This window comes from Apteryx mantelli, chromosome Z, assembly GCF_036417845.1.
Source record: "Apteryx mantelli isolate bAptMan1 chromosome Z, bAptMan1.hap1, whole genome shotgun sequence".
Lineage (NCBI taxonomy): Eukaryota > Metazoa > Chordata > Aves > Apterygiformes > Apterygidae > Apteryx > Apteryx mantelli.
In genome coordinates this window covers 70,725,702-70,750,598 of record NC_090020.1, presented here as the reverse complement: position 1 = coordinate 70,750,598, position 24,897 = coordinate 70,725,702, and the positions used below count along the sequence as shown (strand labels likewise).

Sequence of the window (24,897 nt, the reverse complement as noted above, 5' to 3'; positions counted from 1 at the left end):
AGTCCCAATAAAAGTTTGTAGAGTACTTATTACAAGGAGTTCCTTGCTTCTAAGGTCCAGATTTAACACAGGTGAATGTACCTCACCCTCAGTGTTGAAGATTAAGATAACTTTTCCTAAGTCTTATTTCTTCTCTTGTTGCAGAAACTGACTTGGTGCTTGTAATTGGTGCAAATGATACAGTTAATTCAGCAGCTCAGGAAGATCCAAACTCAATCATAGCTGGAATGCCAGTTCTTGAAGTGTGGAAGTCCAAACAGGTAAGGTAAACCAAAACAGGGTTGCATTAGCACCTTTCTGTAGATAGCACGCTTTTAAAAACATAGTTTATAGAAGTTTCTCTTAAGAAGATTTTCTTACTCTTTCTGTTTCCATGAGAAGTTCTTCTGCAAAGTGTCCAATAAAACAGGCTGTATTCTGCAAGCGTGCTGCAGTTTACTTCATGATTTTGTAATCATCAGTCTGTTTAATGAGACTAATAGTGACTGAAGTCAATAAGACCAATGAATGTACTTCTGCTCACAAAGGAGATGAGAACAAATGATGTTTTGCTCACATCTCCAACTCTAAAACATTTCATTTTTGTTTGGCAACTTTTTTTAAAAAACAAGGGGCGAGGGGGAGGAAGGGGGAACCCCTTCTACATTATAATCACCAATGCCCATCTTGCTTTGACTTTTTATGTGAAGTAATGTAAAAGCATATCAATAGATGTGCTGTCCGCAATCTGTTCATCTGATGTGTAATAATATATTGCACTGAAATGTGTTTCTGAAGCTGGCCTGGATTTCAATGATTCATTTTTTTCTGGTATATTAAAATTTGAAATATTTTCTTAGCTATGAACACCCTGTTTTGGCCATGGATCTCTCTCTCCCTTTGTTTGTTGAGGTTGGTTTCATGCCCACCGCATTTGAGGTGGGATAACTGTTGGTTTGTGATGTCTCAAATACGAACTCTTTATACACAGGTCATTGTAATGAAGAGATCTTTGGGAGTTGGTTATGCAGCTGTGGACAATCCAATCTTCTACAAACCCAATACTGCCATGTTGTTGGGAGATGCTAAGAAGACTTGTGATGCCCTCCAGGCCAAAGTCAGGGAGTCGTATCAAAGCTAAATACTGATTTATATTCAACTTACTAATGGTTGTGGCTACGCTTTTGTCACAGAGGTCATGGAAATCAAGAGTTAGAAGAATCTCTTACTGTCATAGTGCAGCTTGCATTCAGACTGCATTGACTCCTAGGAGATGTAGTTCAGTCAGGGGTATATCCTTTTAAAAAGGATGGGGACACTATCCCTTCAAACTACATCTCCCCATGAGGCAATGTGCTGAGGTATAAAAATGTCCTTTCTAAGCTTAGTAATGAGCTGTTGGAAGCAGGAAGCAAATACTTTGTCATCTTTAAGTGGCTATTGGCTTCCTCTCTCTGTACTTCTGTCATGGAAATTCGCTAAAAATTACTGTGCCAAGATTGTATTCCATCTTATCAAAGTTATTCTTTGGCCAGTATGAACCAAAATAACTATTTCATCAAAATATAAGACAAAGTTGCAAACATGCTTATATAATTTGAGAGCCTCAACATAATATTCTATTAAATCTGTATATAAAAATTAGAGCTGTTCCTTTTGTGGGTTCTATGGATGCTGTGAATTGAGAATATTTGAGGGAAGCTATTTTTCTTTGAAATACAGTTCCACTTTTTTCATAGTGTTTGCTTACATTATGTAAAATGAAACGCAGGATTTCAGGGACCTACCAAGTGATCTTTAAGCCTGACAAGGAAATGTACACCTGTACTGCTTAACTATTTTCAGCAGCTGCTAAATTTCCTCTCTTTTCCAGTTGTTGCCTTTTTAATGGTTCTGAGAAAAATATGGTCCAGTTCTGCACAGGCAGAACATCTTGTGAACCTATCTGTTCACAGAATTTGGACCACAGTGTTTGTTTCATTCACTTTGACTTTTAACTGTATTTGCTACTTTAAAATTTAGTGATGCTTTCTTAATCAACATTATTGTCATGCTGGAAAAGGTGTTTTTTAACATATTTAAGATGCTGGAGTTTATTAGAATTTTTCTAAATAAATAAGCTATTGTTTGGACAGCACAGAAATATACCAAGCTTAAAATCCAGTGTTTTGATTATTTGACTTCTCCCTAATCTAATTAAAAGTACTGTTTAAATTGCCATAATAAGTACAGCAAAGTAGTAAATCAAATTGACATAGACTGCTGTTTTGTTTTTACTATGTTAAGTGTACTTGAGTGGAACTCAAATATTTGCCTAATAAAATGAATTTATCATGTTTGCACAATGATGTAGCAACTGTCCATGGTGACAAAAGCTAGATACAAATAGCCGTACTTGTGTTAGAAAGCATTAATATCTGGGGAAGACAAACTACTATGAAGTAAGTCTTGAAATTAAACCATTTTGATAGAATAAAAATTTTTTTTACGGAATGTATTGAGACCTTGTATAAAATATAATAACATATGAGAAATGTTTTCCACTTAGCTACCTCTGTTTTTATGTGAAGATTGCTTAAAACCAAGACTTTAAACAGGTGATGTGTTAAATGTAACAATGTATGAAAGAAGCTACCCTTTTCAGAAATCTCTTCTATAATTTGAAAATAAAAATTAGCACATAAGCATTGGTATGTTGTACACTGCATGAAAATACTTTTAACTAAATTTTAATTTAAAACATTGCGACAGCTATGTTTGAATGTTATGGCCTCCTGATTTCATTGTATTCTACTTTTTTTAGGTCTACCAAAAATAGGAGGGGAATGGGAGAAGGGGGAGGAATAGAAAATGATCCTATATTTATCTCCATCCTTCCCTCCCTCCCAATTAAGCAAAAAAAAAAAAAATTGAAGGGATTTAATATCCCGGAACATTTTTGTCTTGCCAAACTTTTAAGTATCTAACTGCAGTATGCAACATATCTCTGCTTATATGTAGCTAACTTAAGACAACTTTTCTTTTTTTAAAAAAAAGGGGGGGGAGAGGGGCAGCTTTTTTCCTTTCTTTTTGAAACAAAACATAAAGCTATGAATCAGAGGTACCAGTGTTATCTTTAAAACTGCTTTTTGGTGGAACACCAGGTAATCGTTGAAGTGCTAATAAAAGGTTGGTTATTTTTCTGTATTGATCAGTCTCTTTTCTTTCCTGTTGTGTTTTCTAGTAGATAAGTAGTCTGAGATTCTTTCTGGGAGTTACAAGATCAAAACGCCACCAAAGGTTGTTGAGACTGAAAGATGTAACTAAATGGAACTCATAGTGCAATACTTACTTTCTTTCTGAGGCCTGCCTCAAGAAGATTAAGACAATATGCTGTGGTCATGGCAGAGTTGTGCAGCAAGAACAAATGGGGAGGAAGGAGGGTGCTGGTAGAACTCTGTTCAGCTGGTAGAACTATTCCAGTCTTCTGTGCATGTCTGGGGCCTAGAGATGCCTTGGATCTTTGTTTTTAATAGAAGCTGTTGCACTATTAAAGTCACATACCAACTAAGGTTGGAAGAATTCTCTAGAGATAATTTGGTCCAACTCCCTTGTTCAAAACAGGTCCAGTTAGATCAGACTGCTCCGGGCTTTGATTTGAACATTTCCAAGGATGGGGAAATTGGGGACTGAACCTATATTTGTATTTTAGTTTTTAGTTTGAATCAGGAGTTTGCTTTTGAAATGAACCTGTCATTTTTTTCCCTCTTGCTGTGTTTTGGTTTTTGTTGCAGAACAGTCTTGGAGCACAAAAACTTGGATTCTTTTTGGCTGAAACTATAACAGAAGATGTGTTAGAGCGGGGGCAGAACTAGAGGTAGTCCACAGTAAGACTTAAACACAGAGGTGGATTTGTGTGCTCAGCAGAGTGTTTCGTTTGCCAGGTTTGTTTGTATTGTGCCATACTAATGGCTAAGGTAGACATTCTCAGGTGTCCAGAGCATCAGAGAGATATTATAAGGTGTAATTCACTTTTTTCCAATCTAGGGCTTAATTATTTGTGATAAGTTAACAAAAACCTTTTTGCTCCACCAATATGTATGCTCCTGTGTAAGCTGTCAAATTCTGCAGGAAAACTTTACATTAAGGAATTTGAATACTGAGAGACCTGGGCGGTCTGTTGTATATCTAAGTGGTGTGGATCAAATATTTATTTCATGGAGCTTGCAATGAGTATTGCTGCAGCCATATGACTAGTGTATGGTGGTTTAAAAAACAAAAACATTTCTTAAATGGTAGTGACTTGCATAATCCAGCTGCTCTGTAGCTGCCCAGAGGAAATATTATCAAATTAACTGTATTAGACTGTTCTCATATGATGCATAGTTCTTTTTGAGAACAGGAAATGTATTTGCACATTTTCATAAATGAGTGTAGTAATATTCAAAGCTCCAACTTTCCAAAAGCTGATGTTTGAAATACAGGAAAAAAAAAAAAACAGTCCTAAAACATTATTTTAAAGTATTACTTGCAAAATTAAAAGACTAACTTGTGGCCTTTATCCTAGGGTAATCATCACAACAACTTCCTTGGTGAGAACTTTCTCTCCAAGTACAAAGAAAGGACAAATCTTAGTTGATGAGAAAAGAGTGAAGAAAAAAAGTGTGAAAAAACATAACTTTTAACTAGTCTTTTTTTTTCTCCATCTCCGTTTACCTGGGGACACATTCTCCTGAGAGTGAGGGAGATCCTGCCTCTTCAACTGAACATAAGTAGTTTGTGCGCTCCCCTTCAGGACAATTGGTCAGTTTAATTTCTTCCCATACAGTTTAAGGCTGCATGTAGCCCTGTGACTTCACTGTGAAACCTGGCACTCCCCAGTCCAATTTTCTGCACAACACAAAATACAAATTAATACCCAATCTTACATAATTGTTAGGGGAATAGCTGTCTGAATTCTACATTGCTAATTTTTGAATTCACCCTCTTGGACACTTGTTTGACCTCTATAGGTTGTATTTTCATCCTTGTGAAACATTTGTAGTTAGTCATGGATGCAGAATATAGTTGTTAAACCTTATTTACCAGCTACAGCTCTCTTGGAACATTGTGACCAAGAAGAACATAATCGGTGGGTCATATGTTTTGAAAATAGGGTTGAAGTGGGTCAGAAAAGATAGTTTTTTCACAAATTTTATATCAGAGAAGTAAAATAGTCTTGCTGCAAAGATCAGACTTCTTCCCCATATGTATGGCTCTGAAACTAAGATTATATGTGGTACACTTCTTTTAAGTGTGCTGAATATGACATTTACCAACAGTCTGATGTTTTGCAATTAGGCATCAGACCAGGCAGAAAAAGGCCTTGTATGTCTATTGACCTTTTCCTGTCCCTTATTGACAAAACCCTGAAAACTGGTTGCTATCCAAACCTCTCTCTGCTAAAGGAAGGAAGCAGCAAAAGAACTGAAGGACAAAAGGGCTGAGGGGGCTTCACACTTGGTAAGAAGTGTCTTCTGAAAGAAGATTGTGGTTGAACTTTAGCACAGCATGAAATTGAATTATTCTATTACATGGTCAGTCTAACCCATAATTTAAAAAATCCCTAGCAGAATGGAAACTAACAGCTAGTGAACATAAAAAGCTCAAGCAGCTGTTAAATGTCTCATGCAATAATAACTAGCAGTTGCCCACTCTTATTTAAAATATTACAGATGTGGACAGAAAGAATCATTTGGTTCTCTGATTTTACATTCTCAGAAGCTCATTGTTGTCATAGGCCATGGTACAATGAACTTAAATTTTCAAGTGTTTTATGGTGCATTTGTTAATGTGTGGACACAACACAGGAAATTGGCTCTTCTCTAATTTATGAACACATCAACAATCCTTTTTTTTTTTTTTTTTTTGGTCAGCATTCTGTCCCCAAAGGTAACTATTGAAGGCTAGGTTAGTGAAGCGTATTATATGAGGTGTTCTAATTATATTTGAGTTTTGAAATCAGAGGAGTGTAATCTAAATAGTGTAATGTGCTAAGTATTGCTGTAATTTTCATGTTGTACAGTGAAGTTTGCTTAGTCATTGGGAATTCCTCTTTTCTTCTGCTACTGTTCTCGAGCTTGGAGCTGATTTTACATGGATTCAGAATTTGCTTGTCCTTCTAAGGAGGAAGTGATGTGTGGTGTTAATTGCATTCAGCTGGACCTCTTTTCTGCTGATCTTGATCCCTCCTCAAAGACTTCTATAGGAAATGGACCTACAGCTCCAGAACGTATGTTCCTGAGTATTTTGAGCACTGAGAGAGCAAACATTGTAGCTGTTGTTTGTAACCAGCTACCCTCAAGTGATCAAATGGCAGTTATCCAGGCAGTTTATCTATTGCCTCTCAGGCCTCATTTCTAACATTTTCTTATTCTGAAGGATCTGTGACTTCTTAGATTTGAGCTCAGTCTCATTTTGCGGAGAGGGTTTGTGAACCTGGCAGGGGATGCATCCCCTGCCATCACTGAGGCTTCTTTTTACTCTCAGAGATATTGACCACTATGTGTACTTGGTCAATTAGATTTGTGAACAGACTTTGTTAAAGTTACCCACGCAGCTGCCGAATTTTGTCTGCAGACATCAGAACCATTTTTTTTGCCAAGTAATGGAGTAAGAGTAGAATGCCAATTGCCTTTTAACCTTCTCATTCCTTTTTTGGTTTGTATGAAATCGTTATGGTATTTCCTATTTAAATGCTTAGGTTTTGCTAAGGCGTCTAATTTCCATTGGCTTCAGAAGGAGGTAGCAACCTATGTATTTTTTGTGGATTTGATCTTACAGGAAACCATACAGTAGCCCCACCTTATTATCCTGTATCTATAATGTGTTACCAAGCTGGAAAAGAGGCAGCTTCCCATCTTTCTGTTGAAATGCTCATCCACATTTAGAAGGTGTGCTGGATGTGGTGGTTCCTCAGAGGGCATGTTTCTTATGTAGCTGTAAAAAGCTGAGAAGATCTGGACTGATTCTGTAAATTAGTTCTAGTCCCTCTGCAACTAGTAGCAATTATACTTTTCAACCTTTTTCTGCTGTAGGCTGACCACTACAGTTGTTTCTAAAATGTTACTCTGCTGATTTTTCTAGCATCTAACTCTTTATAACATAAAACTGCTGATCTGCTCTTTAAGGTAGCTGTAAATTCCCTGTGTTCATTAAAGATCTGAGTAAAGTGAACATGAGCTGCATGGGAGATGATATGAATGTGAAACTTCAGTTTTAATTTGGAAATGGACCTAAGTTTATTGCCTTGAGAATACCTTAGTCCTCATGTTAGACCCCTGTTGCAACTCCTCAGATTAAGCCAGAATTTTTTAAAATGGATTTTATTAAAACATTGAGCAGAACAATGCTGTGATGAAGCTGAGGTGCCAGTGAAAACAAAAATACAGTTCAAACAGCTCAGTGTAACAAATGTTGGAGTTAAAAAGACTCGTATTGGTTATCCTGCAGATGTACTGGGTTGGTCTCTCTGGTGAATTTCAGTATACTTCACTGGATAAGGTGGTGGCATCGGAAGTTTTATATCCTTTATTTATGACATGAGAAATGAGGAAATTTTTAAGAGGGGTGAGTTTGACTTTTATAGCAATTGATTCTCTTTCATTCTGTTTAGGGACCAGCTTTGTGGCTTTGGCCTGAACAACTGAATTGAAGTGTTTGAATAGGTGTGATATCGATCTTCTGTCTGAGAAAATATACATTGGCTTATAGTCAGCAATTAATTTTTAAATAAAATAAATAGTAATCTTAACAATATGTTCTTTCTGTGTGTGCCTTCTCCTCAAAATTAAACAGCTGAGAATTTTAAAAGCAATTAAAAAAAAAAAAAAGGTCCAGGACCTGGAACACATGTAGTCTCCAAACTTCTTTCATGCTGGTTTTGCATTTTGTTATGCTGTGTTCTACCATTAGTTTTCAATAAACCTCTATCAGGTCTTGACATGAATAAGAAGACTTCTTACTGGAAATAGCTGTATATGCGTTCTAGCCTACTTGTCTGTCTTTAATTCAGAAATAAGTTCTAATATCCGTAAGATTGTCTTTGAGAAGGTGTTGTGTTAGAATTGTTCCCATAATCAATGCTTTTTTTCCTCAAAAAAAGCATGTTGGTGAGGTGCAAAAATCAGTGTCTGAGCCTTAGTTTTCAAGCAATGTATTTATTTATTTTTTTTTAATCTTCAAAATATACTGATTTGAACCTCAGCCAGACTTACCTCATAAAACATTAGGTAAAGACAGGAAGGTAGCTCAGGTTTTGATCAGTTTGACATAAAGTTTACCATACCTGAAGACTTATGTACTTTGCAGGAAATGCCAAAGCATTTTTCCAGAGTGTAAATTCATTAATATTTTTCCACTTCCAAACAGAGGTAATATCAACTCCTTTCATAGAATCACAGAATCGCTGAGGTTGGCAGGGACCTCTGGAGATCATCTAGTCCAACCCCCCTGCTCAAGCAGGGTCCCCTAGAGCACGTTGCACAGGATTGCGTCCAGGCGGGTTTTGAATATCTCCAGAGAAGGAGACTCCACAACCTCTCTGGGCAACCTGTTCCAGTGCTCTGTCACCCTCACAGTGAAGAAGTTTTTCCTCATGTTCAGATGGAACTGCCTGTGTTTCAGTTTGTGCCCGTTGCCTCGTGTCCTGTCGCTCAGCACCACTGAAAAGAGTCTGGCCCCATCCTCTTGACACCCTCCCTTCAGATACTTGTACACATTGATAAGATCTCCTCTCAGCCTTCTCTTCTCCAAGCTAAACAGGCCCAGCTCTCTCAGCCTTTCCTCATAAGAGAGATGTTCCAGTCCCCTAATCATCTTTGTAGCCCTTCGCTGGACTCACTCCAGTAGTGCCACATCCCTCTTGTACTGGGGAGCCCAGAACTGGACGCAGTACTCCAGCTGTGGCCTCACCAGGGCTGAGTAGAGGGGCAGGATCCCCTCCCTCGACCTGCTGGCAGCACTCTTCCTGATGCACCCCAGGATACCATTGGCCTTCTTGGCCACCAGGGCACATTGCTGCCTCATGGTTGACTTGGTGTCCACCAGCAGCACTCCCAGGTCCTTCTCTGCAGAGCTGCTTTCCAGCAGGTCAACCCCCAACCTGTACTGGTGCATGGGGTCATTCCTCCCCAGGTGCAGGACCCTGCACTTGCCTTTGTTGAACTTCATGAGGTTCCTCTCTGCCCACCTCTCCAGCCTGTCCAGGTCTCTCTGAATGGCAGCACAGCCCTCTGGTGTATCCGCCACTCCTCCCAGTTTTGTATCATCAGCAAACTTGCTGAGGGTGCACTCTGTCCCTTCATCCAGGTCATCCGTCATCCTTTTGTCTATTTAATTCAAAGAACATGACTTTTAGTTTTAAGAATAGCTCTAATTTGTTTTGGAATTACTCTGATGAACTTTTATTGGGTTCATTTTGTGGGTGAAAACTGCTTTCAGATATTTTCTTAATTACCTGCATTTTGTGTTGGAGGAGGTGGCCATGATTAACAGGAATGGAAACATGAAAAAAAAGATCATCGTAGTTTGCAGGCATTTAACTGTGATGAAATACAAAGATAATACAAAGGGAACAGAGACAAATAGGAGCTGGGCATCTAAAGCAGCATTTTTTGTTTTCGAAACTTTTGTTCTTTGTATATTAGAAAGCTATTAAAATAAAGACATGACAAGATACTTTATGCAGCCTGCATTTGATGCCATATCTGCAACTTTCAGTGCTCCTAATAGGAATTGTTAGTATTTTTTCATTATTCACAAGCTATCAAAACAGAGGAATTTAAGAAATGTAAATACAGAGATTTTTATAGAAATAATCCTATTTTTTAAATATGAAATTCATGTTTTCTAATAATAAATAAACAATTATTGCCTTCCTGGATCATATTTATTGCGTCGAAAAGACTTGTGTGGGCCAAAATAGGAGATGGCTTAAAAGCAAGCCCCATAAATGTTTTTGTTGAACAGTGTGATTCAGACCTTTGTGTCCCAGAGAAAGTTCAGTATTCTGAGAGGGAGATTCCTAGCTTGCCTTATGGCTGCCCTGTAAAGGAAATATCTTCACTTTACAAGAGGAGTTAGAATCTTTGTCACCTCAAGCACTACGTAAGTATTCAGGATGTGTAGTACGAGTTCTCGCAAAATAACTGTATCTTTTAATGCTGAAGTCTTGCCTCCATTTATTAAAAAAAGTAGGAATAAATGCTGTTGAGGCCCAATGGCGGGGTAAGGCTCCATATGTATGTGTTTGTGTTTATAGATACCAGTTGCAAAATGCAGGTGTCAGCTGATACTTATCCCTACAAACATGTCTTTGCTCAAACATTCATAGCATAAATGTATCCTCTGGTTGCACATTTAGAGCTTTTTTAGAAACCTTATTCTGGAAATGTCAAAGCTAGCTCTCTTTGGCTTAGCACGTGTTCCCGTTACTTCTGAGAAACAAACCTTGTGCAGAATGTGTCATGGAATAGCTGTGGCATAGGCTTCTGAAAAGGATCTTTCGTTCTTGGGGAATTGGTTGTTGCTATTGTTTGGTGGCTTGTTGCTGTCGTTAACAGGATAAGAATGAAAGGGAGAGTTGACATCTTTTACTAGGCAACTGATGTAGCTAAGAAAAGAATAGACAGGTTTCTCAGACCTCATTTTCTTGCAGTCAGAAATTGCCATGATCTCAGACTTGAAGGGTGTATCAGCCTGAAAACTTGGTCTGGTTCTTCTCCCAACTATACTGTTTGGTCTTATGTTACTTCTTCCTACAAAACTTGTTATTCTGTGATATTTCAGGCAAACTTGTACCTTTTAACATTTCATATTGGTATGGGATCTAAAATTATTAAGTATTAATGTGGCATTAAAGCTTTCTGGTGTGTTTTTTTTTTTTTCTGGCATTGATTCTTCTATGACTTAACACTTTTTCTTTCTCTCTGACAGCAATGTTTATTACTTTCTTATTAAATCCTAAAATCTTGAAAATTCTCAGATAAGAGTTTAAAATAAAATGCAAGTACTACTATTTATACAGCAAAAATTGAAGTTTCTTACTGTAAGTATCAGTTACAGCCAAAACAGGAAGTTTGTGCATGCATGGGGAACATGTGTAGAGACTATTTCAAGATGGGAAAAAAAAGCCAAAGAGTTTAAAATGCTTTATTGCATTTTTTAGAATTTGATGACTTTGAGACCAGGGTATTTCATTTGAGTATTTTATCAAATGTTTATTTAAAATTTACTAAAAAAAAATTTCCATCTGTTACACATATACATACTTTGTAACTTTCTTCTATTACTTAACTGGAGTCCAGTCTCTATCTTGCTAATTGATAACAAAATAACATAAAATAATATAAATGCCTGCTCTCTCAAAGCTGTTTGGTAATCATGTAATACATGAAAACTGCAAGAATTAATATAACACAAATGGTCAGTGGCTACCCTTTTTGGGCATCTTAGCTACTTTTCTGTGCTGTGTTCTTTTTTCAGTAAGCTCTGATATCTTGCTCTTCTTTTTACAATGGATATTTTAAAGCCAAGTTACTGTGACTATACCTTGTGCTTGAGAATGTTGTAGGAGATCTCCCATTTTACTGGGATCATTCCAGAGCGTCCAGATTGGAGATCTGCCCAATCCCATCTTGCTTATTATGTAAATTCTGCTCATCCGCTGTTACTGAGGAGTGCTCTGTATCAATTTTCCTTTCAGAGTAAGGAAGTGGAGATGATTTTCTAGTTCTGTAGGTAGCATTATTTCTGCAGATCCAGTTAGTACAGAAATGCTTGATTTTTGAGCTCATAAAAATGCTTTTGAATGTAGTGTATAAATATAAACACACCTTTGGAGGTCAGATATTTATAACAATATTCTCCAGGAAGAATACCTATAGCTGCTTCTGTGTATCCCCTTTCTCAGTCCTAGCAATGTCATGCTGGGATTTTTCAGAAGCAACTTCCAAATACTCCTTGTCAATTCAGCTGTTAATATCTGCTTTTTGATGAGATGCTATGTAGCACTTTGAGACTTGCTATATATCATAAACGGCAACATTAGTTGGAAAACCTTTAGAAAGTTGAGTTCTAGCTTTTGTGTTTTTTTGATGTTTAAAACGAATTTCAACACAAATGGCTTTGATCAAATGTCATTGCGAAACTGAACATCCAGATCTCATTTAGTTGAGATTCCTGGCTATCTACCTCTCTAATCCTTGTCATTCTCGCATGTGATTCTTCTGAGATGGTCTTGAAGGAGTTCTCTTCAGACAGAAGTACTGGTTGGCTTACTACGGATACTTGGAGTGAGCAGGGAGTAGAGAAAGGAAGGGAGAAAGATATGCATGCTGGAGCACCTGGCTCAAAATTTGAAGACTTGAGAGTTGGATAGTAATTGACTCTACCAGCCACTGGATGTCACTTGTTCCACATAAATATATAAAAGAAGTTTCTCTGAAACCAGAGAAAATACTTCAAGCGTCTGTTGAGGACACAGAAATGGTGTCTAGATGAGCATAAGTAGCAGAATTTTTCTTTCTCTGTTTTGTGTTTATTTGTCTGAAAACTGAGGTCATCTTGAAGTCACATCTTGTCATCTTGGAGTTAAAGATGCCTGTAGCTGACTTTTGCCTGTGTAACCCTGTAACACTTCTTGAGTGGGGTTAGGGCATTGGGTTTTCCTATAATGGGTGACTATGAGACAACCATCAGGAGGGTCCCATTTCTGCTACTACCAGGCTGGTCTTCAACCCCTCCCTTAGCATTAGCATTGACTTGCTGCATGACTTTGACTCAACAGAAATGTGGTTACTTTCACAGCAGTGCTTTTGATCCTCTGTGCATTGTAGACTTAGAGATGAAAATGTGGGCGTAGAGAAAGATAACATCAAAGGCTGAAAAAGAAAAGATGCAGCCCCCCACCCCCCAAAAAAAGGAAAAGATGAAGGAATAAAAATCAAAAGGAAGTATTTTCTTCTTGAAGTGGCAACCAATTACTACAGAAGAGCTAGCTAAGTAACTTCACATCTTGAAGAAATGTATGGGCAACATCAACACTGGTGAAATTCTAACTGTCCTGTGGATCGATATCTGTAGTTACACTTGCTCTAGCCACGTGTTGTACAAACAGAATTGTACCTATTATATGCAGCTTGTCTGTTATGTCAGTCCTAACTGCAGTGTCTGACAAAAACATTATCAAATGGCTTGGGGAAAAAAAGGAAGAAGATTCTCTGAACTAAGCCACCGAGAACTGTAAGCCTTTCTTACTTCTGAGTCAATGCATGTGTATGTAACCCTTTGCCAGAGCACACTATCTCATCACTTTTCTATTCCTGGCTAAATTTTCATCCCTCTTGTAAACATATAAAATAATACAGTATAAATAATGTAATGTTCTAAATATAATACAATGCATATACATAATAAAATGTGTAAAATATATAAAATTTTAAATAATAGAAACTGTATATAACCTATGAAATAGGTGTTCATGGTCTGGATACTCAGCCCGCAGTAATGGGATGATTGTATCCAGTTTAAAATAAAAAGAGAAAGATGCTCACAACCAGAGCTTGACCAAACTTGGTGAGATGTAAAAAGACTTCTTTTGTAATTAAAAGAATAAAGGCATATTTCAAGAATTAATCTTACATAGGTACTGATGATGGGCCTGTCTAGCCATGCATCACCTAATTAATGACCTTTAATATCATTGTCATCCTTACAGTATTAATAACACAGACTTCCTGTAGTGTCAAAATGTCCTATTCTACTGAATGTTTCCTGTCTAGTTGCCAGCTCTTAAAAATTTACTGATATTTAGGACATAGATTGACATCTTGGCCTCAGTGAAGTGAGGTCCTCTTCTTCCAATGACTTCAGCATGAGTGGGGTTTTCCCATTTGCCCTGAGTTGTTCTGAAGCTCTATGACATTCTCACAAAAAACTAAACAGCAGCCCCCCCCCCCAAACAAAACAAAACAAAACAAACTTCTGGGAAACAAAACTTTAAAAATCATCTAGTAAAAAAATAACTTTTTTTTTTTAAATTTCTAATCAAAAGCTTGTATCCTACAAACTTACATATATTTGATCTCGGAGGGTAAAAATCTCTGAAGTGTGGATCCAATCCAAAACCAGCAGTTGTTATAAACAACTTTGTTTCTGTGTGTCATCCCCCTGAAGCATAAACACTTAAGTGTTAGTGTCTTTGCAAGCTACATTAATGTATTTTTAGTATGTTTATATTTTTAAAGTTTGATTAGGTTTCACCTATCTCTGGTAAATTGCCATCTTAAAGATTTATTTAGTGCTCTGGAAAACTTTTTAGTTTTTGAAGTAATATGTGGTTAATTTGCTGTTTAAAATTGAAATGGTCTTTTTTCCTTCTAGTTTGTGCTTTCATTGGCTGATACCATCTGCCATTAAACCCAAGTAGGAGTCACTTCATGGTAGGTTTTCAGGTGGCTGGTGGTTACCAACTCTTCAGGCTTTCATTAAATAATGATCTCTTCAAGGGTCTTTCAGTAAATCAAAGTGTTTCATGTCTGCTTTTTGATCGCACTTTTATAAAAGTTTTGTCTTTTCGGTTTTGTTAAAACTCTACAGCAAAGTTTTCAGTCCCAGTTTTTCATTACTGCGTACAGTGTTAATTTCCCAACAGCAAAGTCTGCAAAGTCTGTCTGGTTATTATAAAACCGTATTAGATATCAGCAGGGACAACTGAGCTTGTTTACTCTTAATTACATACAATTCAAGCACTGTATAATACAAACCTTTGCTAATTTTGTTTTAATACTTAAACATATTGGTCAAATTTGGTAAATGATGCCCTAAAGGACCGTGTTACAGATTACAAGAACTGAAGCAGTTTGTCTTGTGAAATGTAGCTGCTTTCTGGCACTGAATATTTTAATTAAAAATATGTATGGAGCTTTTATAATCACATACATGTGATGAATAGAAAAATACAAAGAAATCAAAAACTCACATTTAACGTATAGTCGTGTGCTTCTTTATCAAAATTTTCTTCTAATAGATCTACCTTGAAACTTTAAATGTTTCCTATAGAATCTGGAGAAGGAAGGAGGTGGCTGTTTCCACCACGGCTGTTCAGGAAGGTAAGCCCTGATTTCAGAAGCCATATTCAAAGTTCATCACTTTATTTTATGACTCTACTCATATTCCATAGGTCTTTTGTTATATATTTGAGGAGGAGGGCAGAGGGCTGCTGCAGGTAGACAATGACATGTATTATGGCTTCACATCTCATTTCTCCATTTGCCTTCTGTCCTCTGTGAGCAGAATGGCTTTTCCAAGTAGTTTTATTCTGGTTTTGTGGAGCCACTTTCTACTTCCCACAGTGAAGAATTCCAAGAGGAATAGCGAAGAGAAGGTGTCAGACTTAGTGTGCTATGGCGTTCCCACCTCTCCGTTGCTATGCCTGACAACTTAGGGAGGGAGACCTCACTTAAGTATTTTTATTCATTTACTTGCCTAGGATTCCTAGGGTCCCTTCATTTTGGGGGCTTATCTGGCTCTAAATTACAGAAAAGCAGATGTGAAAAAATTAATCTTAGTTTGCTTTCTCAGCTAGAACTGTATCAGTAGCCTCCAAAAGAGCTCTTAAACAAATTGAACAGAATGTCTCCCACTACCTGATATATAATATTAAAAACATACTTTAAGGAAACATTTTCAGCTTTAAATTCATGATATGTGGATTCACAAAGAGTGGTATCCAACAGAAACCTATGCATCTGTGTAATGGTACCAAAAGAATAGCAGATCCTTAGGGCAGTAAAATATTAATCGTACAAGAGCCCAATGTTGTAAATTTTACTGCAGTCAGGTTGCAGGCTCTGTAAGCGGTGAAATGAAACAGTACCTGCTAGAGTTCCTCTTCACTCAGACATTTCAAACAAGCTCAGGCAAAATGAATAATGCATGCATTAGTGTTCTTCAGGGTGATACATTCATTAATTTTTTTAAAGTATACGATGGACCTACTTGCAAATCATGAAAGGACTAAATAGTTCGAACCTGCTGAGTGTTAAAATCCATGAAAAAATTGTTGATAGAAAAACTTGTTTTTCTGTTTTGTTCATTCTTTTGAAAACTTGTCTGCCTGTATATTATAAGCTCCTCTTAAGCTATAAATGCAAATCTTTTTTTTTCCTGTACTGACATCTCTGCTGAATTGTTGTGATTTCTTTTTTTAATTCTCACATTGAAAAATAAAAAATATTTATGACAAATTTTCTTTAAAAACAACAAAACAGTCCTGCTACTGACAACTTATAAATTAAGCAGAGAGAAAAAATACAGGTGAAATGTAGATAAGTCATTTTGTCCAAAGAAAATAAGCAGTAAGACCTGGCTTTTTTGCTGAGTTCTTGCAAGCAGCAAAATGACTCATTGTGACAGTGGGTATATTTATGTTACGTGTTAAAATTCATGAGAACCCTGGGTTCCATGTCCTGATACACTCACCATTAATTTGGAAAAAAGTCTGTATCTGGAATCTCAGCATCTGCTGGCTGAGTCCTAAAATGATCCAGGCTGATAAGATGAGCATAGTTTAATGTAAAAGGGTATTTTTACATCTGGCCTTAGCAGAGTTCTCCTTCTCCGCATGTTTCATATGAGGCAGATTTTGGCAGCAACTGTGTGAAGTTTGTGTTAGAAAGGTTCTCTGCTGGAAAGGGCTTGCTGACTGTGGGCACAACGAAGTTGTCAGTGTTTCTACCAGGTCTAGCTGAGGGCTTCAGCCTGGCATTAACGTAGGGTCTTAACACGACCATCTTCTTGTTGCATACAGATAGTCTGCAGCCGAACAGCATGGACTAGGTTTGGATGCTGCGTCTCTGAAAACACAGACCTCCTGTGGTTTGAGCTCGAGAGGAATTTCTGTCAGGATAGCTGCAATCGTTTGGAGAAGTTTCATTCCTCCTTAGGTCAGCCAATAGGGAAGGACCATTTGCACAGAATTTGCGAAAGGCAGGCATTCCGTCTAGTAAAACTGTGTAATGGACACTCAAACGAATATATTTCAATAGGCAAAGTCATGTGTACTGTTTTCTGTAATTAAAAAATGTTTATATGACTAATCTCTTAGGAAACTGGGGAAAAAAACTATCTATTTTCCCACACTTCGAACTCTAGAATGTGACCTCAGTAGAAGAGTTACCTTTGCCAACAGATTTCTTTTCATGAGCAATACTTTTTGGTTTGACATTTGAAACTTCTGCTGATCAGTAAACCAAACAAAACCGCTGAGGTCAAAAGGTAGAATTAAAAAACTGCCCTTTTAATCTTTTTAAAAGGGACAGGTGTGTCTATCATACGGAAGGTACAGTGAAGAAATGGTTTTGCCTTTCAGAAAGTTACTTATTCACTTTAAGTTTTACAGAAGAAAGTTATTTACACACTGGACAAATCTGTTCTGCTTATCTGCCAAGACAATTCTTGCACCATAATAATTCCTTATGAAGAAACAAATGTCCCCTTTCACATTACAGCTATGCACAGTTTACATGAATTTTTCCAGGATTCCACTTTAGAAAAACTGCAGTAACACTTACATGTTTTTCTTCTCCCTCATGTGCAAGCTATGACCTTTTTATCATGGCCTCATGCTTATACAAGCCAAGGCACTAATAGGTGATAACCTGTAGGTGTTATGAAAAGTGCTCTGCTAAACAGGAGCACTGCAAGTTTCTTCAGAGAAAGTAAAGTTTCACCATGTCAGCATTTGAAGTGCAGACCAGAATAGGAATGAGAAACTTCGGCTTGATGTGAACATGGGACTGTCTGATCTGTGGAATGCATCCAGCCTCGACTATATGTTTCCCTTCTTTTGGCTCCCCATTTTACAAAGTTGAGAGCATATTAGGCATAAAAAGACAAGTCTACTAGCATTTGTAGCACTGATAATTCTATTACTGCATACCAATGAACTCTTTAAATAAAATGTTGCTTTCTTACAAAAACAAACCTCCCAACTCCTTCCAAACAGGGATTATAATATCTCTTAACTTCGTGGCATGGCCAAGGGTCACCAGGAAGATGTGGAGGCAGGGGTACATTCAGAGTAAAGGAGCATCCTCTTCCCTGACAGCTGAAGGTTGCCAAGTCTCTCACAAGACTTGGTCTAGAATCTTCTGTTGTTCGTGTTTTAGAGATGTAGAACTAGCATCAAACAACCAGGTTCGATAGCAGTCCAGACCAAATCCAAAATAATGCCATTTAGCTGCTACCTAATACTAAAAGTGACCAATCTCATAAGAGACTGCCTTTCTCATGTAAAAATCAGAGCAGGTCAACACCTATCTTCTTATGAGGGTCTTGAGCCTGGGCTGCGTGACGCCTTGCTCCCCTGGGATCCCAATCCACTGGGAATTCTCTCAAGATGCTTAAAACTTGTGGCCCAGTGAGAGCACTGGATTCCTCAGGAAATACTGTTACAGATACTTGGTTTTAAAACAGGAACGACAGACAGTGTTGGCAAACAAAATGTTTATCTAAAACAGCCTATATAAAACAAGCGCAGCTTAGATCTGTGAGGAGGGACCTGCCTCCTCAGAGAATTAAAATGCATCTCCAGAGAGTTCCCTAGACCACAGGCTTACATGACTTCTTCCAGATTATACTTTTTTTCTATTTCTGATCAATCTTGACTATTTAACAGTAAAAAGGCACAGTTCTAGAAGATGGGATGGACATTTTTGGGGTGGGGGGGAAGGAACTGGGTCTTCTCCTTCTTGGGTGAGTGTAGTTCTGTAATCACATTTGTTGCTTCTGCTGGCTGTGTCTGGAGATATCCCAAACTGCTTCCGAAAGAAGAGCCTGTACAAAAAACCCTGTGTAAAACAAACCCTGAGAACAGCCTCAAGGGACTTGGTGACATCTCTCAAGGGACTTGGCTAGCAAAACACCAATCTGGAAGTGGGCCTGTAACTTTTTAAGTACTTTCTAGTCAGACAGGTGCCTGTAAGTGTAAATCCATTCAGGGTAGGCTGAGAAGAGATACCTTAGTGCCACAAAGATCCTCCCTGGAGATCTAAGCCACGACATTTGCTCGAGGTAACTTATGGATATATATGGATATAGATATCGTCCATGGGTGCCTTGCACTTGGGCCCGAGCTCTGCAACCATTCATCTTTAATACCTTTCTGTGCAGAGCTCCAGGCAGGAGGTTTGTTTATCACTGCTAGTTGCCTAAAGGGTCAGTGTTCATTTCCTGTCAAAGGAGCAGAGCGCTCATGCCAATTTGGATAGTTACAGTAGGTGCCAAAGGCAGTTTTTGAAGCTTTAGGACATGCCTAAGAGAAGTGCCTCGGGCCTCCCCTGCTACCCATCGTTTCAGGAGGCAGGGCTCCCCGGCCCATGACAAGTGATCACAATAAAGCTATTATTGCTGGACCAACATCAGGCAGGTGCATTGCTCCACCAAGAATTCTCAATAAAACCCAAGAAACATTTTTTTAAACTCATAACTGCTCAGATATTCCCAATTGTAAATCTTTAAAATACTTCACATATCACTAGGATTAAGCATTATTTGCTTTGAGTCATCTGTGCCTTGGAGGTTATCAGTTACAGATTTGCTTTTACTCTTGGCATTACCTCATTTTATTGAAAAACTTTTTTTTTCTTGCTATCAAGTTCCTCTTCGGTTGGAAGTGATGTGTCATTCATAAAAGGCTTGTGACATGTTATTTTTATGACATATGAGATGTCATTCACAGAAGACATTTACAGGTGTTATCTGTGGAGAGAATAATATTGTCTTGACCAGCTGCATCTTCTAAACACCTTGTAGAATTTGTAACTTTCTTACTCTGTCTTATGTTTTAAGAGTGAGCTAAAAATATACAGAAATCAAACATATAACCTAGGTTTTATACAGTAAGGTCAAATTGAGATATTTCCTGTAACAAATATAAGTTGTTTCGTAAACATATTTCCTTTTCTTAACAGGAGAAGAATTTGGTCAGTATCTCTTATGCTTTAATACTCTTGGCGTGTTTGTTATGATTAGTCATAGGAAAGGCAGATAGACCTTTGGCTAGTGGACTATGGAAGATATACTGGTATTTTCATTACCAAGTGCAACTTAACTGTTAGGAAAAAGCATATATTTTCCATTAAAGGCATATTTGTTGCCAGCTTATAAGTGCCACATCAAAAAATATTTTTATCTGGTGTGTGATTAATATAAAGAGAAAACATAAAAAATTAAAATTCCCCAATTTTTTTTGTTCATTGCATTCCTCTGCTTAGGCAGTGAGAGTAGGCAAGTGTCTTATACTTGTTTATCTACTCGGTTCTACTTTCTAGCTTTTTAGAATGAGACATTTCTTTGAAATGCAGCAACACTAGGGGCCTCTTAAAATATAAACTGCTGTTTTCAGTGAGACAGTTTAAAAATCACATTAAACCTTGTATTAACTTTAAATTTTGTTAAAAAAAAAAAAAGTTTTTATTAAATCCAAAATGGAGGCCTAAGTTATCCTGACACTGTCCCTTTAAGAAAATTTCAGTATATAATAAGCACTCTGGATATGCTTTAAATTTCATTATTGCAGAAGGGCTTTTGGAGGGAAGGGGGAGGTAGGGGGGATGTTGGACAATTCAGAGCACAGGGGGAAAAAAACCCTAACAAATTCTTGGGTTCCGTCCAATTCCTGAGCTAAGCCATGAACTCCATATTTGGCTTGAAACAAGGAATTTTCTCCTCAACAGCTGTCCCTGGAGTCAATATAAACTGTTCTAGAATATTTAGTAACCAGCAGAGAGATACTACAGCGGAGACTAAAGCAAACTGTGGCGAGGCATTGACCACTGGAAGGAAGCCGTGATTCATGGACTGTGCGTTGCACAACGAGGCAGCTGTTCCCCTGCGCGTTGCCCGCGCTACGGTGTGTTACCTAATGAGAGGGCTCCCAATTCACCTAAGTAGTTCTTTCAGGAGTAATGACACACAGATCAGTGCAGGTACTTGTCAGGAAGGAATGCAGATCCAGGCATGATGATAGATGCTGAATTGCCTTTCATTTATTCCTTAGAAGATTTTAAAATGAAAATTGTATTCACTTCTTTGTCTCGCTATATTTTTTAAAGAATTACTGCTCTAATAAAGGATCATTGGGGAAAGAATACTTCCTGACAATGGAAGAAAGCCAAAAACCCTTAAAAACTTACTGGAGCATTAGAAATGGAAGTATTCTCTGTGTAAAATTTTACCATTTTGAATGAACTACATATTCAACCAAAGTCTCCAAACACTGCTTAAAATGAAGCCTTCAGAAATAGACATTTCTTTTGTTCTTTCATTAATGAATCATAAAAGCAGGATAAAAAAGGAGCTTTTAAAAATGCAGCTTGACTCAGCTGCTGAACAGAAATCCTATGCTAATCCAGCATATGCAAATGAATAATGGACTGGGACTGAGATTATCTGCTCTAGTGTTGTATATTTATACAGTTACAAAAGCAGCAACCTTACTGTATATGTGAACAATATATTAAAGAGAGTGCATGCAAATAAAGAATGTCAGCTAGATATGAACCAGAACCAGCTAGAGTAAGGGGGCTGTGGGGCTGTATCTTCTCTTATGAAACATTTTGCAGTCTGCTAAGAACTCTGTGCATTTTATCATCATCATGGATGATGACTATTGTTGAAAACTGAAGTATTGACAGAGAAGGTTTGGATGTGATCTCTGGAGAGAAAGTATTACCAAACTGCATTGCAGCACAGAATAGTCTTTTCGGGATTCCACCCTTCAAGAGCAGTCCTAAAGAATGCTGTAAAAATCAGTTTATTTTGTACTGAAATGCAACAATTTGCAAGAGTCATCCTGCATCTAAAGGAAAAGATTAAACCCATATTAGGGTTGAATGTGGTACAACAGGAGGTTGAAACTGGAGTCTTTAGCTCACAGGTATTAAATTAAATGGCAGTGAACTCATTCATGTTTTGGATGTTGACTGTTTCAAATGTGGTTAACCTCATTCAATTAAGGTAAAACTGGGAAGACTCTTTATACTGTTATTAGAAAGAGTACAGCACAAAAAAGCTTAGCACTTACTCAGCAATATAGTCCACAAACTGTCCAATGGCTTAATTTGGCTCATTTATTCTGAACTACAGTTTACTGATTCTAGGCTTTCCTTTTTTAAAAAGTTGATTGATAATCCTAGGAGAAGAGCTGAGAAAAACAGAGACAGTACAGAGACAGAGAATGGAATGAGGATGGTAAAGAAAACTGAGAGAAAAAAACCAAAAATGTATATATGTAAACATATGCAATATGTATATATGTAAAAAAATAAATAGATGTGGGTTCTGAAAAGATGAGGATTTTCCTTGTCTTATCTGTAATATTTGAGTACTGAACAGTTCAGAATAACAACTAAATTATTTATTTTCTAATTCAGGCAAGATTTGGTGTTAGATTTCTGTATAGTCTTCCTCAGTAGAACTTTTGCTATGAATTAAAGATGATTTTTTATTAAATTTATACCTAGGCATGGGAACCAATTATTTACCTTAATTTGGTCATATAATTTGAGCTGTAATAAATTTTTTAATGCAAACAAACCATTTTCTAGTGACAGTCTTCAAGGAGAATAGTTTTCTCTAAAGCCTCAGCATGGGCAGAGGCAGCTAGCATGTGCAGTCTGGATATGCTTATCTCTTTCCAGTAGCCAACTGGCACATTCCTCCAGCAGATTAGAGGACAGCTCACAGTAAGGTTTAAGAATATTTAATTGAATCTCTTTTGAATGCCATGTAATTTATTCTTCAGGTAAAGTGTCAGAGGCTGGAGGGCCAAAGGCACACAAGACACAGCAGTGGAAGGCCACACATCAGTGCGCATATGGTCAGACAAGCTGCTGGAAGCAAAGGTAAGCAGATACAGTGCCAGCCACATTGCTCCTGTGTCTGCTCTTGGCTATGGATTGCCTTAGCTGTCCTAGCCTGATGAGCTGTCCAGGCTTAGGATGGATGTGGAACTGAAGCATGTGCTTGTGTTGCCAATGAAAATCCTGCTGGAATTCAGCAAGGTCAAGTTAGAATGTTTTAAATTCATACAGTTGCCTCTTTGTGATTATAACTCCTAAATGAAGTCTGCTCTCTGGAGGTAGATATGCATTTAACATTTGCATTCTTTCAGTAAAACACAAATGCTTGCTGCTTTCTGCTTCTGCTGGCATGATCTAGTTCCCCCTAAGAGTCTGTGTAGCATGAGAATATTCAATATCTTGACTGAAGTCTCCTCAGAGACTAGATTGTCTTCAAGTTTTTATTTTTCATAGTGCAAAGTAGGTTGTTGACGCTTGACAAATAATAACAGGCTAATTTAAATATTCTGGTAACTTTATTTCAAAAGATGATCAATGGAAGTCTGTTCTGAGAAATTTTGAAGTCAGTGTTCTAATTTAAATATATCACTTGCTGTATCTCAGCTCTTAACTTTTCAGTGCTGTGTTTGAAATTAATAATGTCTGGTTTTGAATTTTCAGACAATTGTAATTAGTTTCTTTATGGAACTTCTGAAATGAAAACAGTTGTTTAAAACTGTCAATCTACAGTCTGCAGTAAATCACATTTTATTTCTATGAATTTTACTGAGCATGCACTTACAAAAATTAACTCACTGCTCAAATTTTGACAGTTCGTATCTGCTAAAATCACTGATTTTGTAAAAGTATTTATTAAAACATATACTTGACACTTGGGCACAATCCATGCTCAATATGAAAATGGGTTTATAGGTATTAATGATATAAAATTTATGATATCCATAACATTTCACTTCTGTGAACGTAAAAGCTTGGATTTAAAAATGGTATATTTCCCTTACTGTTAAAAACAGAATGATCTGGGAGGAATTTCACTTTAGACTCAAAAAAAGGTTTTAGAGACAGTCTGTTTCTGTGGTCCTACGTCATAGGCATGATTAGGAGAATTTTTTTCTCACTCTGAGGGGGACAGTACTGCTTTCATAAGCATGAAGGTCTTAAACAGGTCTTAAGTATGCCTTATTTGCCTTCGCTTGGTCCAAGTTTGCACTAAGTGGCTATAACTAGTAAGTAAGTAAGTAAAAGAGGGCCAGGGCACTGTAAAGCTGTTCGTGTAGTCCCTGGCTGTGGCCCAGAACAACTGGTACTTTCACAGACAAGACCTGGCCACAGGTCAGAGACCAGCACAAGCCAGGGGACATTCCCAGTAGGTGGTTTGGATGCTGCCACCCTCCTTTTGTGAGTGGATGGGGAAGGGGATGTGCAGCATCCTCTGTGCTTGGCCAGTTGGCCTTAAGGCCAGAGAACACTCTCGGACCTGTGTTATTCCCTAGCTGTGAATACGGCCGAAGCATCTAGAAAGGCTGAACTGAGTGCTCTCCCTAACCGGGGAAATTTTCTGTTGGCAAAGGCAGCTTATCAGTACCCACTAGAAAAACATGGGATGGGAAGATCTGTTATGCCCCAGAAAATGTGTGTACATTGCTTTAGCGGAGAGGTGTGTTCAGCGGAGATCTGCTCTTAAGCAGTCTGCCTCCTCCCTGCACTGCCCAAATTCTTCTCGTGGAGAAGCTATGATATATCTTTTCCTTGCTCTTCTGGGCCTTATTTCACCACTGATGTGAGTTGGAGCTGTTTCTCTGCAGATGGCTGAGCCTTAAGGTACCCCAATATATTAGCCTGCAAAATCTTCCCTCAAACATTTATCTTTTCAGCAGATGCACAGTCTCTTCAAAATCTCATCCTAGAGAAAAATGTGTTTTCTCACCCACTTTTCATCTCTTTCAGGGGAGAGAGGGACCCAGACATTTCTCAAATCTTATGACAGCAACAATGTAGCCAAAATAATAATATATAACCATGAATTTAGTCCATA

At 37.7% G+C, this 24,897-nt stretch overlaps 1 protein-coding gene across 4 annotated transcripts in view; it reads left to right on the top strand.

Moving 5' to 3' along the window:
* NNT (nicotinamide nucleotide transhydrogenase) overlaps positions 1-3,165 on the top strand; it is a 43,952-nt gene extending 40,787 nt beyond the window's left edge. For all 4 annotated transcript variants that reach the window (XM_067315495.1, XM_067315494.1, XM_067315496.1 and 1 more), the window contains 2 exons: positions 145-260; positions 971-3,165. In XM_067315495.1, the coding sequence (XP_067171596.1) occupies positions 145-260; positions 971-1,120 (266 nt within the window). In that variant the 3' untranslated portion in view covers positions 1,121-3,165. The remainder of the gene's footprint in view (positions 1-144; positions 261-970) is intronic.
* The last annotated feature ends 21,732 nt before the right edge of the window (positions 3,166-24,897 follow it).